Below are 14,328 nucleotides of genomic sequence, written 5' to 3'. Positions count from 1 at the left end.
TGAATTCACGGACAGAAGATGTTGCATTGCCACCCAAATTTCATTGTTTTGTGAACATTTGAATGTCACAAATCAAACAAGTGAATCAGCTACATATGGCTTTGGACTAGCATGGCAAGGAAAGGGCAGCCCTATTGGGAATAAACAAATTAAAAGTAGATCTAAGTGGCTTCAGTACTTCAAAATCTGTAGGGACTGAGCTACAATTTCTGCTTCTGATCCAGTTTTATTATTTTTGCCTCCAGACTGGCTTAGACTCTCAACAATATCAGTGTCCCTAACAGCTCCAGTAATCTTGTTGTCGTAGTAAATCCATTATTCATCCTGGAGGTTTTATGTCCTCCTCTTTGTCACATCATCTGAGTCCTTGGCATGGAGTCCTGCTGGTGTCCAGGGTACCAGTGAGCAAAATTGTTCATGTAGCCTCCAGAGTGCACTGGTGTGCCTTTCGCAGCCATGCTGATGTCCCACAGAGAGCATGGGGAGTTGGAAGAAGGCGCTGGGGGGACGAGGTGGTCACCCTCAGGTCCACAGGGGCCGTTCTTCATGATTTTCTTGTATTTGGACCGCTTGTTCTGGAACCATATTTTTACCTTAAAGACAGAAATAAGATAAGAGTTTATAACTAAAAAGCTAGCCATACTTCCTCAAACAGTGGGGGAAAAAAAGTCATTCTATCATTCTGTCTATCAACGACCTGAACGTATCAAGAAAACCAGTGTTCCTGCCACTGCCTAAGCATCAAAATCCATTCTCTCCTGCCAATCCACTGGCTCCAGAGAGTCTGTGAAAACCCTACTGTAGCTAAAACAACCGGTTTTAAACCTCTGCCTGAAATGTTAGCTAATACTCCCAGCTCTTAAGTGTCTTTGAGAATTATTAGATTATGCAACTCTGTTTTAAGTGTGTACTAAAATAAAAGCCAACATAACAGGTTTTAAATTCTCTGCCAGAAATGCCTAGCTAATTGGCTATAAGCTGCCTAGCTCTATAGTTTCTTTCAGATTTGTATGGCTTATGCAACTGGTTCCAAGGTGTCTGCTCATAATTATACCAAACATTACCAACTTTTAAGTTAGTTAGTGCAGTGTTAGCTACAACTTTTTTTAAGCCTCTGTGAGACAGTTGAGCAAATATTATTCTTTGCCAAAAAATTACAACTAATCCTATGGGTTTCGGAAGTGTTGTCAAGTTAAGTTATTTAAAAGTTGTTTTTTTTTCAGATATGTACCAGTTATTACTGGAACTTTCTGCCAGTAATGTTAGCTGGTACAACCAGAAGTGTCAGACAACTCCTACCAACTTCCTTAAAATCAAAGATAGCTTAAAGAACTCTGATCATGAGGTCTTGATAAGATACCAAAACATGTAAAAACTTAGGCAAAACAACAACAACAAAAAAACCCCACCAATGACCAAACTTTGGGTTGTTTTTGACCAGGATTTGTGTTTGAGCTGCAAGTGAAGAAGGTTGTCCCCTCGCTTTGACTTCTGTTATTCATTATGCACCTGTCTCAATCAAGACTCCTCCCACCCCTCTAAATGTTTCGAAATGCAGCAGCTTTGCTTTTAACCGGAACCAAAAAGTGTGCTTTTATCACCCCCGTTTTGACATTGGCTACTTGATGTTTTCAGTACAGATTTTAAGATTCTTTTAAATCACTTGCGTGCAGATAGCCTTGTGGTTAGGGTCATACTCCATGAGATTTGCTCTTGTGCAGGTGGCCCAGGTTCAAATTCAGCCTGTGGCCTCTTTCCTGCATGTCGCTTTACACTCTTTCCCTGTTTCCTGTTCTATCTTTTAATTAAATGCATTAAAGCCCCAAAAAACACTTAAGAAAAGATTCTTTTAATCACATTTAGGGTGCTGCATGAATGTGACTCTCCCTATATTTCTGAGGTTTGCTTTGGCACTGCTTGGCTGGCTGCTCCATGGTCTGAAATGAAAAGTAAAGGTGGCAGAGCTTGTGCTGTTACAGCTCCCTGGAAGAAATCAGACTTCCACAGTAGAGCTGCACGATTTGGGAAAAAGGTGCGATTTGCGATTAGGTGGACAATATTGCGATTGCGATTGTGCTTGCGATTTAATAAAAAAAGTTGTGTCATGATGAGTCTACGCGCTTGCTTGGTTATCATGGAGAAAAACCTGAATTGCATGTGCTGACATTGCGATTGCGATTGCGATATCCTCTTTTGCGATTACATAATTGCGTGTGCTGACATTGCGATTGCGATTGCGATTGCGATTGCGATTGCGATAATCGTGCAGCCCTATTCCACAGTCAGTCCCTCAATCAATACTCAACTTGACACACCTCGACAATAAAGCTTTAACTCTATGGTTTTATTCCAAGTATTATCTTACCTCTTGCCTTTTATTGCTTTTTGGCTTGTACCATCTGTTTCTATTGTTTTATATGTTATGTATAGAAAAGTGCTACACAATTAGAGTTATCATTATTTTTATTATTAATCTCCCTAAGTTTCTGAGGTATCTTTTTTTTTTTTTTAAGATTTTTTTTCTTTTAAAATTAGCCATTTGGGTTGTGTTTCAACTGACTGCCTTGCACGCCAATGTGGAAAATTTCCTTTTTTATTTGAGTCCCAAAATAATCAAGTTCAGCAGATTTAAAGTTTGCAGTCATGTTGTGTTAAAGTACAAAGTTAGAAATTAAATCTAACAGAGTCTTTCAAATAGAGGTGACCATGGCCTCCCCACAGTTTGACCACCCAAGACAAACAAATCTGGCACCATCATTGGAGACTTGTTAACCAATACAAACATTTATAAGATTGGCTAATGTTGCATCTCTTCTCTTGTTGCACTTTTAGCCTCTGCTGGAAAACTCAGTTCAGATCTCTACTTCTGAAGTCTGCAAGAATAATTTTGGCTGGGATTGCTAGTCATTAAACAAAGTCTGTATTTACGATCCCAATAAAAAAGCAAGAAGAGTCAACAAAGCAGCTGAGACAAATAATGACAGCATGCAAGCTAGAGGGACAACATTTATACCTATAATTTATCCCTGTTTGATCTGTAGTTGTACTGTCTGGGTAAATACTTACTCTTCAAACTTCTATAGAAAATATTTATTTAAAAAAACATTTGTGAGATTGGCGACTTTCTCTAACATGAAAGAAGCTTTTGAAATAAAACATTTTCTCAGTTAAGGACACAATATTCTTCTGATATGTATTTTATAATACATGTACATGTTTTGTTTCAGGAATTGTGGCATACAAAGATGTGAAAAGCTGGACATCTTTAGAATTTTTTAAGATGAAAATTTCATCAAATTTCATTGATGAAGTTTTCTTTTTATGTTTGTGTTTTTTGTTCCATTCCTCATTCACCTATCTCCCCCCCCTATAAATGATTAATTAATGAGTAATTACAACAGCAGTATATTATAATTCCAAGATTTCACTGAGCAGACACTTTTGTCCAAAGCCACAAACAACACAAGCAAGAACTTGACTGAAGGGAAAAATGTAAGTAATAAAATGCTAGAAGTTTGATTGGCTGCAGGTGCTGCCATCTACTGCCAGGAGAAGTGCCTTTTTCCTTTCTTTTTTTTTCTTAAAATAATGTAACCACAACTAATTATAAAACATTAATAATACTGTTCAACATTCAATTTTCAGCATTTTCAGCGCTACATACTCTCCAAGAGCTGGGTCTTAGACCTCCTATTTCATTCTATCTCTGAGGACAAAGAGATAAAGAGTCAGATTAAGTGCACAACCGTTCCCTGAACAGTTAAGTCTTCAGACATCTCTTAAAAGTGGAAAGGGGTTCAACTTCAGTGTAAAATTAGCTCGAAAGTTTGTGTTCATATTACTACTCTTCTGTGTTTTGACTGGTTTTTTTTTTTGTTACACCAAGGTCTGTCCTTAACTCTGCCCCTGACAGACCTCTAAAGGGGCTGGCCAATCAGGGGAGAGGGGGTTTTGTGAAGCAGGGAGTCTTAAAGAGACAGAAGCTAAAAGGAAGTTTTAGACAGAGGCTGAAATAAGGGTTTCCTAAAAAATACCAGTGGCCATGTTTACATGCAGTCAATATTCAGGTAAAGGTCAATCTTCCTGTTTCTGAAACATTCGGAATACATGCGTGAGCAAACAGAGTTATTCCTTTTACACGGTCAAAACAGCGACGCACAGACACGATGCAGTGCGTGCCATTTCTGCTTCATCTTCCTGTATCCATAGCAACAGCAACAACAATAACAACAACAGCACGGCGAACCTCCTGAACTCAAAAGACCAAGATTCCCTCCAATATTTCATTCCTTTGGATGGGGATAGAAAAGGAGTAACCTAGGGGTGTTTTTCGTTTTTTTTAAAAGAGTTGTTGGTGTTTGGTGTACATGGCCATGTGCAACTGGTTTATTGCTAGTATTCTGAAAATAAAAGGACTACTGTCTGCATGTCAAGAGATTTTTTTGAGCTATAAATCATGTAAAGCTACTACAGGGGTACCAAAGAGACAATATAAAGCCTTAAAAATAGCACAATAACCCCTCTTTAAGTAGTTTAAAGGAGTCATCAGTCTGACAGTGAAAATTTTGTACATGTGTGAATATGACAGATGTAATACTGTGAAAATATGTTGAGGCATTGTACTGAATAACCCTTCAATCATTGTCTGTGGTCAGAGATGATTTAGTTGTGTTGTTGTAGAGATAACTGGCATGTTCTCTGTTTTCTAGCATGACTGCAAATTGAGCATCAAATTACACAAATGTGCCTCCAGGGCAACCTGTCAGTTTAGCGGGAACAAATGAATCATATATAATTATGCACAGTCAGCGAAGGATACTTTTATCTCAAACAGGTTTTAACTGCGCTGTGAAGTAAAAAAAAAAAAAAAAGAAAACACCCAAAGGAGTGAAGCTACATGGAATAAAAGCTCAAAGGAGAGATGAAAGAGGGAAAGGAAAGAGGGTGAAAACAATCCTGGCACTGGAAGCTGTTTCTTTTTCTTGACACTTACAGTCTTATGAAACGTTACAGAGGGATTTTATTGGTATTTATGAAGATGGTTGAAGTGGCTTTTGTAAAAATTTGGTCTCGTATAAAATCTAATTTCAGACTCTAAATATGTGGAAAAATTGTCCCCATCCAGACAATCAAAAATGAAGCCAGATTTCACACCCAGTTTTATCTTTGAACAGTTAAGCTAGTCATTGGAGGAAAAATTTGATCTCTGTATTGCTTGAAAATATCTAATGACACCAATCACTTTCTTGAAGAAGCTATAACAGTTGAAATTAAGCTGTCACTCCATAATTCTTCAAGTTAATGACACCTTATAATGCAGCATAAAGTTTCTAGTGGTTGCATTCTTTCTCCTTATCCAAGAGTTATAAAAAATAAGTTATTTATTCAAAAAGAATCCCTCCTGAATTCTGAAGGCAGCACAAGAACATAAATCAGAATTAAAATCCACTTATTCACAATAATCTACAGAAGTAAATGTTTTAAGAACTCCAGCCAGCAAAGCACACCTCCTGTCGTATGATAAAAACCTCGGGTGGTACACCAAAGTGGTAGCTCCCAGATAAAAACTTAAAGTGAGTGTTTGAAGCCCAGCTCACGAGCCCAGGAGTCAATCAACAGCACGTTAGGTTAATGCAGCCTCAGAGAGAGGATTTGTGTCGTAATTATTGGTTTCATATTCCAGCAGCAACACTAGAGCTGACAGCTTCTCTGAAAGCGCGACTAATGACGCCGACATTAGCAAAGCATGGTGGCGAAGAGGCAGGCCAGGTGCCACTGAGTGTGTGTGTGTGTGTGTGTGTGTGGGAGTGAATATGAAAATCAAAGCCATACGCCAAGTAGTGATATTTTAAAAAAGTTCCATTTGTTGTACGTGGTTTTGGAGTTATGCTACGTGTTCCTGTGCGTACAGGAGAGAAGGAGACGTGAGCATTTCATGAAAAACTGTAAGGACCGTGCTACGTGCCATTTCTCAGCTGCGTCTGGGAACATTAGAGATTCAGACTGCGAGCGGTCAGCGGTTGGCTGCGGGCCTAATGACATGAAGGCGGGACAGAGATGTGGTGTGTGATCACTATCTTCAAGTGTGTGTGTTTATGTTTGTGTCTGCATGTGTGTAAAAATGCTCATAGGCTACATATGTTTACACATGTTTGTGCAGACGTAAACCCAACCATGTATGTTTATGTACACATTAGCCCTATTTTAACTCTCTTTCTCTGGCTTCTGATACCAGGAACTTAAGTTGAATTCCTTTTTAGGGCTGATATTATTCCGTCAAGTCATCTCTCGGTTCAGATTATCAATACGGTGGGAAAGTATTTGTAAATCTTACTCAAGTCAACCAGGGTGCAGTTTTACAGGTTTTCATTTTTTTTTAACAATTGTTGAAGCAACTGATCATAATTTTAGTGGGCTGTTTGACCCTTGTGTGGTATTAGTATTTTTGTTACTTAGTCAGTGCAATTAGTCTATTTATGGGACAGTGTATGAGAAAAAAAAAGTTTGGTTCCCACAAGACAAAAGGGGAAAATGTGCGGGAATGTAAGAGTAGATGGTGTTTGTTGAATTTTCAACAGTGTTTCAACTTTGAAGCACGCACAAATACACACAGACACACACACCTTGCGCAGGAACAGGAGGGGCAGAAAACACTATCAGAAGTCCCAGAAAGGAGGAAGACAGAGTGGGGGTACACAGGACCTACACGTTAGCCCCGGATCCAGTAAACCCAAACACCTTGTATGTAATATAAATGCATAGGGTGGGTGTGTAGTATGTGGTCAGAGAAAATGTACTTTGATTTATGTTCTTCACAGAAAATGAGCCAAAGCCAATGGATTTCAGGTTGAAAAAATTAATTGTTTCATTTTTCTTTCAATGAAAACGGGTCCCACAGACCCGAATACCATACAATTCCTAAAAGATCTTGTTAATTTTACGAGGTACACATGGCAGCTCTTTCTGACCAGTGAAGGTTGCCAAACAAAAACATGAAGGGCAAAACCGGCCCTAGAGAGAGTCATACCTGGCCAACTTCAAAAAGAATCCTGAAATAAGCCATTTTTCTGGACTCTTCAAGTGAATTCAGCTTGTATTTAGACCAGCTAACAAGTTTTACTAATACAAGACAAAAAAATTGTTCATATTCCAGCTTTTTGAAGCATAGAAATAACGCTCTGTAACAACACTCTACACTCTGCTGTACAGAACTTAACATTATCAGTTATAGTCAACCTCAACCTCAAACAACACAGACAGAAAAGTTTCACTAAGTGCTCCTGAGGTAATCATGAGTATTACTTATCGCTAACCACATTTAAATCCATGCGAGCTCTACACTAGGCCCAAGTAAATGAAGAGATCATCTCTTACTCCCAGTGTAAACATATCAGTGTAGGTTAATCTATACGGGATTAGGAAAGTTTATCCAATGACTTCTTACTCAGTACACACACACACACACACACACACGCACATGCACACGCACACGCACGCACACACACACACACACACACATGCATACGTGGATCCTGTTTCATGTGAGGTAATTCATAGCAATCCTCGCTGTTGTTTCCTCCTGTAGGACACCTGCTCAGCTCAGTTCTCAAACTTTTACTTTTCCGAGTGTTGTTACAAAATGCTTCATGTAAGCATGACCTGAAAAATTACAAAGATAACCAATTATCCTCCAGGCACCAAGACTCCTTTTCATGCCTCGCTTTCTCCTTTCATGCTGCCGCACAGGGATTGACAATGATTAAAAACTCTGTCATGATAACAGCTCTGAATGACAGAGGCTTTGCGCTGTGACACGGCAACCCTATTCTAGGTGTTTGAAATGGAGTGTGTGTTACAGATACTATGCAACAACTTCGGAAACATTTTATAATATCTTGGTAAAAAACTCTTTTAATGATGTCAAAAATGTATTTTAAAACTATAACCGGGCGAATCACTGGTTGATTAATTACTGTCTGCTGGTGTAACCAACGTTTCACATAAAAAAATCTGATATTGTGCAAAAAGTTACAATGAAGATGATTTTGGCAGTCCACTACACTATAAAAATATAGATTTTTAAAAAAAAATTTTAACCAACGGACCCAATAATAGACAGAATACACTGACATGTACAGCTTACTGACCTGCTCAGTACAACAAAACTCATGTTACCAAGTGTAGAAATGAAAGATTTTAAGCATACTTTGAGATGGTGTTTTATTTACCAAATTTTCCCTTCAGGGTTAAATTGAAAATTTCTGATTCTGATTCTGACAAATAACTTATTTAATTTGTAAACTTGCATAACTTCTAGAAAAGTCTAAAAGTAAATTATTTATTACTTTTGTGGTACACCATTTTACAACTAACAGAACAGATTCTTCAATTGATAAAATGGGTAAAAATGTCATATAAAATATTACAACACCAACATAAATGCAAACTACACATTTAAACCAACATCTAATGTGTTGTTTTAACAAGTCTAAAGCATATTTTTGATTTGGACATCATACCCTTAATTGACACTGTTTCAACTCAAGTCTTTCTTCAGTTGCTTAAGATAATGAAGATGGATATAATATGTTGCTAAGATTTGGGGTAGTTTCTTTATTGGGTCCTCATATCAACACTCATGCTAAGGGTTGCTCAGTGTGAGCTCATCAGGACTTGGTAGATGAGGTGCTCTCTGGTGGAGATTATGAGTTCAACAAGCTAAAAGAGGGTAATGTGGAAATTGGAAAATGTTAAACCAACACTTTTCTTAAACAATATATAAAACTGGGTGTTTTTCAAAACAATGGGCAAGAAAGCTTAGAAGCATAGGTATTTCTGAGCATGATCCACAAGACTGTCAAAATCTGCATCCTCAACCTTGATAGCTCTGACTGTACCTTATACACCAGAAGCAGGACTTGCAGAGGCGCCTCTTTTTTGAATTTTTACAAATTTTCTATCAGCATAAAGCCCTGATTACATAGGTCTTGAAAGAGTTTCACATTTGTCTCTAAAAAGTCAAAGCATTTACAATCAAGAAGCCAACGGTACAAAAAGGATCCACTTTCTTTAACACAAGGCTACGAACACAAAGACTAAATTCTAAGCAAGTGCAAAAGTGGTAAAAATGGTCTTATTAGACCCAATATGAGCTAAAGCCAGACGACAAGTTAAGTGAGAAAATGTCTTTTTTATTTTTTTCACGTTATTAAAAGATAAAAATGATTTTAAAAAATTGGTTAATGTGTCTTTCATTCTTTTTGAAGGTTTTTTTCCTGGACTTGTGGCTCATTTTAAGTCTAATAAGATAATTTCACTAAAAAACAGACTTCACAACTTGCTTGGATGTCACTTTTTGCTGTGTACTTGAGTTTGATGGAGAGCAAATCTGCTCCAAACATCACTAACCTGGTGAAATAAACTGTTGGAAACACTGGAGCCCCGAGGTGTAACATCAATAGTTGTTAAATATTGAAAGAAGCATATGTTAAAGCTTTTAAGAGCTGATTTACTGTAGCCACAAAGTGTGGCAAAATAAGAATTTATTCACAGAAACAGTGATGTGGATTCTTTCTCAAATCTTGCAAAAACATGAAAACAAGATGCTTTATCTGTCAGATTATACGATCCATCTGTGGGCTTTTATTTGCCTCAGCCTGCATGCGTGTGAATGTGCTCTGAGAGAAATAAAAGATTCACTTAAAAAAAGAAGATGACCAATGGCTAAACAAGTCTCCACCTCATTTGTGACTCATACATGTAAATTCACTGTTACACCCAACATGTGTACACATCACATGCATCAAAGTCACCATGTAGGCGTCTCCTTGGAATTCGAGGTGTATGTCTATAACGTCTTTGTTTAATGTCTTTTATGTCCTTTGTATTCTGATTTTTTCCCCAACAAGCTTCTGTGTGACTAAACTTCTTATGACATTAAATTTATTTCAGCATGTGCCAGGACGTAGAGGAACAAATTATGACACTTCTTCAAAGAATGTACACGTGCAAGTTTGTGCTTTTCTTGTTGCTGTCAATTCAGACCGGGAGATGACTCAATTAAAGACGCTTTTGATTTCCAAATATATGTGATCCCACTTTTTTTGGCTGCTGTATTAAAAACTATGTAATCTGTGTGACATCTTCTTTGATCCTTGTTGTGATCAGGGATCCAAGAGATGATAGAGGTGACATTCTCACAGCTTGTGATTTACTTTGAAGTTCTGGGTGTGGTGATGAATGTTTGCCTTCAATGAGAAGAATTAGCTGACATGCATCGTTTCCGACTCTTGTCACCTCATAACATATATCATACTTATGTTGGAACCTTTGGCAGTATAATGATTTATGGTATTTTTTTCCTACTTTGTTCGCCAATACTTGCATATTTTATAAACCAAAAAGAAAGTCAGTTTAACCTCTGAAGAGTAACGATTGTGTGTCTTTGTGCATGCGTTTGAGTGTGATCCAGCACAGTACCTGGGTCTGTGTCAGGCCCAGCTTGGCAGCAAGGTCGGCCCTCTCAGGCAGGGCGAGGTACTGGGTTTGCTGGAAACGCTGGTTGAGAGCCTGAAGCTGCAGGCTGGAGTAAATGGTCCGAGGTTTCCTGATCTTCTTCCCCTTTCCGTTCAGCCTCACCTCTCCATTCTCTATTACCGCCGTGGGCTTCTCGTGGTCTAAAGTGGAGGAATGTCAACACGGAGGAGTTAAGTGGGGACAGAAGTTTAGGCTAAGGCTAAAAGGTGTACGCCTTAATTCATAAAGATAATTAAAATGTAACATATATGGACTCTGACAGAAAACATTATACGTTAGTCGTTTTGTACAGGAAATTGTCTTTAGTGTTGAATTACAGTGCACAACTGTAACATATATGTAAAATGTGACATCATTATATAATGAGGAACACAACAAAATAACTTGAATCAAAGATTTATATGAACGATGTAACACAAGATACTTTAGGATTCAGACGAATGAGAATCTGTTAAAAAAGTAAAATGACCATCAGGATAAAGCTCTTTGCTCTCTGCAGTTTGGTTTACACACAGCTCAGATGAGAGGGGTTTTCCTCCTCCTCTTCCACTTTTCTTCCTCTTCTTTTTTTTTAAATTACAGACAGCTATACAACTGTGTATGTTCACCCACGCTGATCTTTGTTATGACATGAGTTTATAGCCTGCAGTGGCAGGAGAGAACAGCTGCGGACAAGCCGAGGCCCCACAAGACGTTCAGATCAGGTTGAAGCAGCAGCGCCCAACTCGAGTGCAGAAACACTAGAGAAACAATATTCCAATACGATACTAATACTAATATATTCTAATACTTCCGATACGATCGTCACAGACCATAGAGTCTGAAATGTAAAAGTTTTGTTGTAAAAGAAATTATTTTTTCCCCCTCTTTATGTGTTTTTTCAAAAAATTCTGGTCCAAGACTTTCCATCTTAACGTTTTATAGACGACTCCTTTGATTAGTTTAGAAAAATAAATCTACTTTCACATAAGTTATGTGCCATATAATCCTATGGCAAAAGCCCACTGGTGAGACTGAATTGAAGGAGCACTACTCGTGACGTGTCAAATCTGAACATGGATAGAAAGAATTTCAAGGCCCATTGTTTTAGTCAGATGTTTTAATTTGTGAGTTCAGAGTCCAGTTTGAATTAAAATATTAGAAAACATAATAAAAAACAAATGTTAACGTATTCCTCAGTGCTGTTATTCCATTATCGGCAACTCACTGAATTTGTTGAATTTATTTCATTTAATTTTAGTATTTTAGCTTATTTGATCAAAAAACAAAAAAGAAGCTGGATTTACGTTTTATTTTTGTCATATTTTCATGACAACCTGACTGTATGTGTTTTTTAACAGCAGAAAAACAAGAAAACAGTTATTTTTTTCACAAGTTAAGCACATTGTGTGAGCGATCCAAAGTTGACAAGAACAAGAGAAAAGAAAGCAAGATTAAAGACAAAATCGAGAGAGTAAGACAGGAAGAACACTTTTGACAAGACAAACAGGCCTTCTACTATAATTATTCCCTTTTATTGCTTTTTATTATCATTATGACAGTTATTATTGTTATTTTATGATCACACTTTTACTCTCCAAACCATAACTTTTATACATTATGGTTGGCAGCTACTTTGGCCCGCTGAAGCATGTCTGATAAGGACTTGGAGAAGTGTATTAATCAAATAATTCAGAATTGTTAATGGTTATCTTTCAGCTCCTATCTGTGTTATTTTGATTTTTTGTCTTGCCACATTGGCAACCTGTTTTAAGTTTTTATAGGGTGTAATTATTGGAAATTATGTCTAAGTTCTGGGTTAAATTAAATGTCTTTTATTATACTAGGCCAATAACAGCAAATGTACTCACTTCGACTTTTATATTTCAAGTTGTTTGCAGTGTTTTTCACTCAAACTATCAACTCTTGTAGAGGAGGCAATTTTTTTTTAAATCAATTCTAGTAAATTATAAATAGAATACTACTTTTTGTTTTACTTTGAAAGCCATTCGACATTTTTTGTTGAAAAACTCGTGCTAAAATGTAACTATTTGATATCACGTCCAATTAAAAGTGGTAGCTATTATTATTATTATTATTATTATTATTATTATTATTATTATTATTATTATTATTATTATAAGTAGTAGTAGTATCATTAATATATGGTACAGAGCACCCAGTAAACGCATGGTGGATGTTATTTGAGACATGTTAGGCTGACGGTTTGTGTAAGAACCGCTGCGGGACACCACAGGCCCTGTGTCGGCTGCTTCTTGTGGAGAGTCCCACAGTCTCAGCGGGCCCCTCTCCGTCCGACCCCAGAGTGCGCAAACATGAAGCTGAGGCCGACCCGAGTGTGGATCCAATTATCATTGGTGGTTTCATTTCCATGCTTTTCAAATTATAGTCCCCTTCAAAAAATACTCGGCCTGAATAACTCATCTGTATGAAATTATATCGTTTCTCATGAGTGTTTGTGGGTATTGTTGCAAAGCGCAATCGAAATAATTTGGAGCGTCACATTTTTTCCTTAATCCACGAGGATAAACAGATGATGAATGATGAAACACTGCTAAAACAATTTATTCATTAATTCATTATCAGTTTTTTTTTTTTAAGTTGCACCCTATTTTACTCCCTTTTGAAATAAACGGGCTCCAAGTCAAAAGCTTATTGAGATGAAGGCCTATACATGACGTCAGTGTGCCAGTTGTCCAACATAGCAAAGAGTCAGGATGTTAATTCAAAATAGTGCTAATAATGCTAATGCAAATCAAAGTGAATATATTATTTCCCTTATTGTTCTGAATAACGGCCCTGTATCAACCTACCTGCATCCTCCAGCCTGGTGTGTCCCAGCGCGCCGCCGTGACCCCCATGCTGATACTGCAGGTATGCCCCGGGGTGATGCGCACCCACGGAGCTGTGGTAAGGCGGGTATCCCAGCGGGCGACCGTATGACGATGCCCCGGAGGAAAAGGGTCCGTCATGATGCGAAGGCCCCACGGCGTGCAGCCCGTGGACAGGATAATGGTTGTGGGACAGGCCGGGTGAAGGCTGCTGGTGTCCGGGGTATCCGTGGCCGCCAAACTCCAAAAACGCTGATTTGGATGGATCAGGCGGGACTAGAGAATCCGATATAGAGCTCATAGTCATCATTAGAGTGGGGGGTTGTGGTGTGGTGGGAAATATGATGGGTAAATTATGACCTCCAAGCTGGGGTCATCCTCAATGAACCCACCATCAATGTGAAAAAAATCGATGGACTTGCAGTGAAGCGTGGGCTTCCAAAAGGGGATAATTTACCTTTCACTTAACCTGCGACGCTCCTTTAAAAAGCTGCTTAAAAAGTGAGTTGATGTGGGTTTATGGCGTGCTACATCTCAGCTTAACGCTCCAGAAACGTGACACACACTGTTAATAACCGTTAAGACTCATGACAGGCGCGCGCGCAGCGGAAACATATGCTACTTGACAAAAACTGCAACCCCCAACAAAAAAATAGTCCCTAAAAATCCTCCACACTGTGTTTTTTCCTTCTTTCCCCCGTCCACGGTGTTTTTCCTGCCGTGTTGTGCAGCGGTGCTCGACTGCAGAGTGGAGAGAAGAGGTGTGTTCTTCCTCCTCAGAGCGCTCCACTGTGAGTCCGAACAGAACATCTCTGCCTCCACTTGGCACAGAGCGCGCGCTCATTGGCTGCCGCGCCTCCGCGTGTCACACAAATCAACAAAGAGCAGCGGTAGAGGAGCCGCTTCTCTCGGTCCCTGGGCCTATGACTGATATGAGAAGAAATCCGCTGGGTGAGGAGGG

At 38.6% G+C, this 14,328-nt stretch overlaps 1 protein-coding gene across 1 annotated transcript; it reads right to left on the bottom strand.

Moving 5' to 3' along the window:
- Positions 1-350: 350 nt before the first annotated feature.
- On the bottom strand, positions 351-13,677 carry LOC141809904 (homeobox protein Dlx4a-like). Its single transcript, XM_074697143.1, has 3 exons — positions 13,350-13,677; positions 10,480-10,676; positions 351-593 (listed from the first exon to the last, which is right to left on the bottom strand). The coding sequence occupies exons 1-3, from the start codon at positions 13,675-13,677 to the stop codon at positions 351-353; spliced, it is 768 nt and encodes a 255-aa protein (XP_074553244.1).
- Positions 13,678-14,328: the final 651 nt, after the last annotated feature.

The sequence above is a fragment of the Halichoeres trimaculatus genome, unplaced genomic scaffold (assembly GCF_033239565.1).
Source record: "Halichoeres trimaculatus isolate MK-OKI-2021-1 unplaced genomic scaffold, fHalTri1.1 fHalTri1_scaffold_20, whole genome shotgun sequence".
NCBI lineage: Eukaryota > Metazoa > Chordata > Actinopteri > Labriformes > Labridae > Halichoeres > Halichoeres trimaculatus.
The sequence above is the reverse complement of the archived record's forward strand: the minus strand, read 5'-3'. Positions and strand labels throughout refer to the sequence as shown.

What these genes read in the sequence shown, in the direction of transcription:
- LOC141809904 (XM_074697143.1), bottom strand. Translation starts at nt 13,677, where the DNA reads ATGATGACTATGAGCTCTATATCGGATTCTCTAGTCCCGCCTGATCCA. An exon ending in CACCAGGCTGGAGGATGCAG is followed by an intron (nt 10,677 to 13,349) that starts GTAGGTTGATAC and finishes CCTCCACTTTAG; the next exon opens with ACCACGAGAAGCCCACGGCG. An exon ending in TGGGCCTGACACAGACCCAG is followed by an intron (nt 594 to 10,479) that starts GTACTGTGCTGG and finishes TCTGTCTTTAAG; the next exon opens with GTAAAAATATGGTTCCAGAA.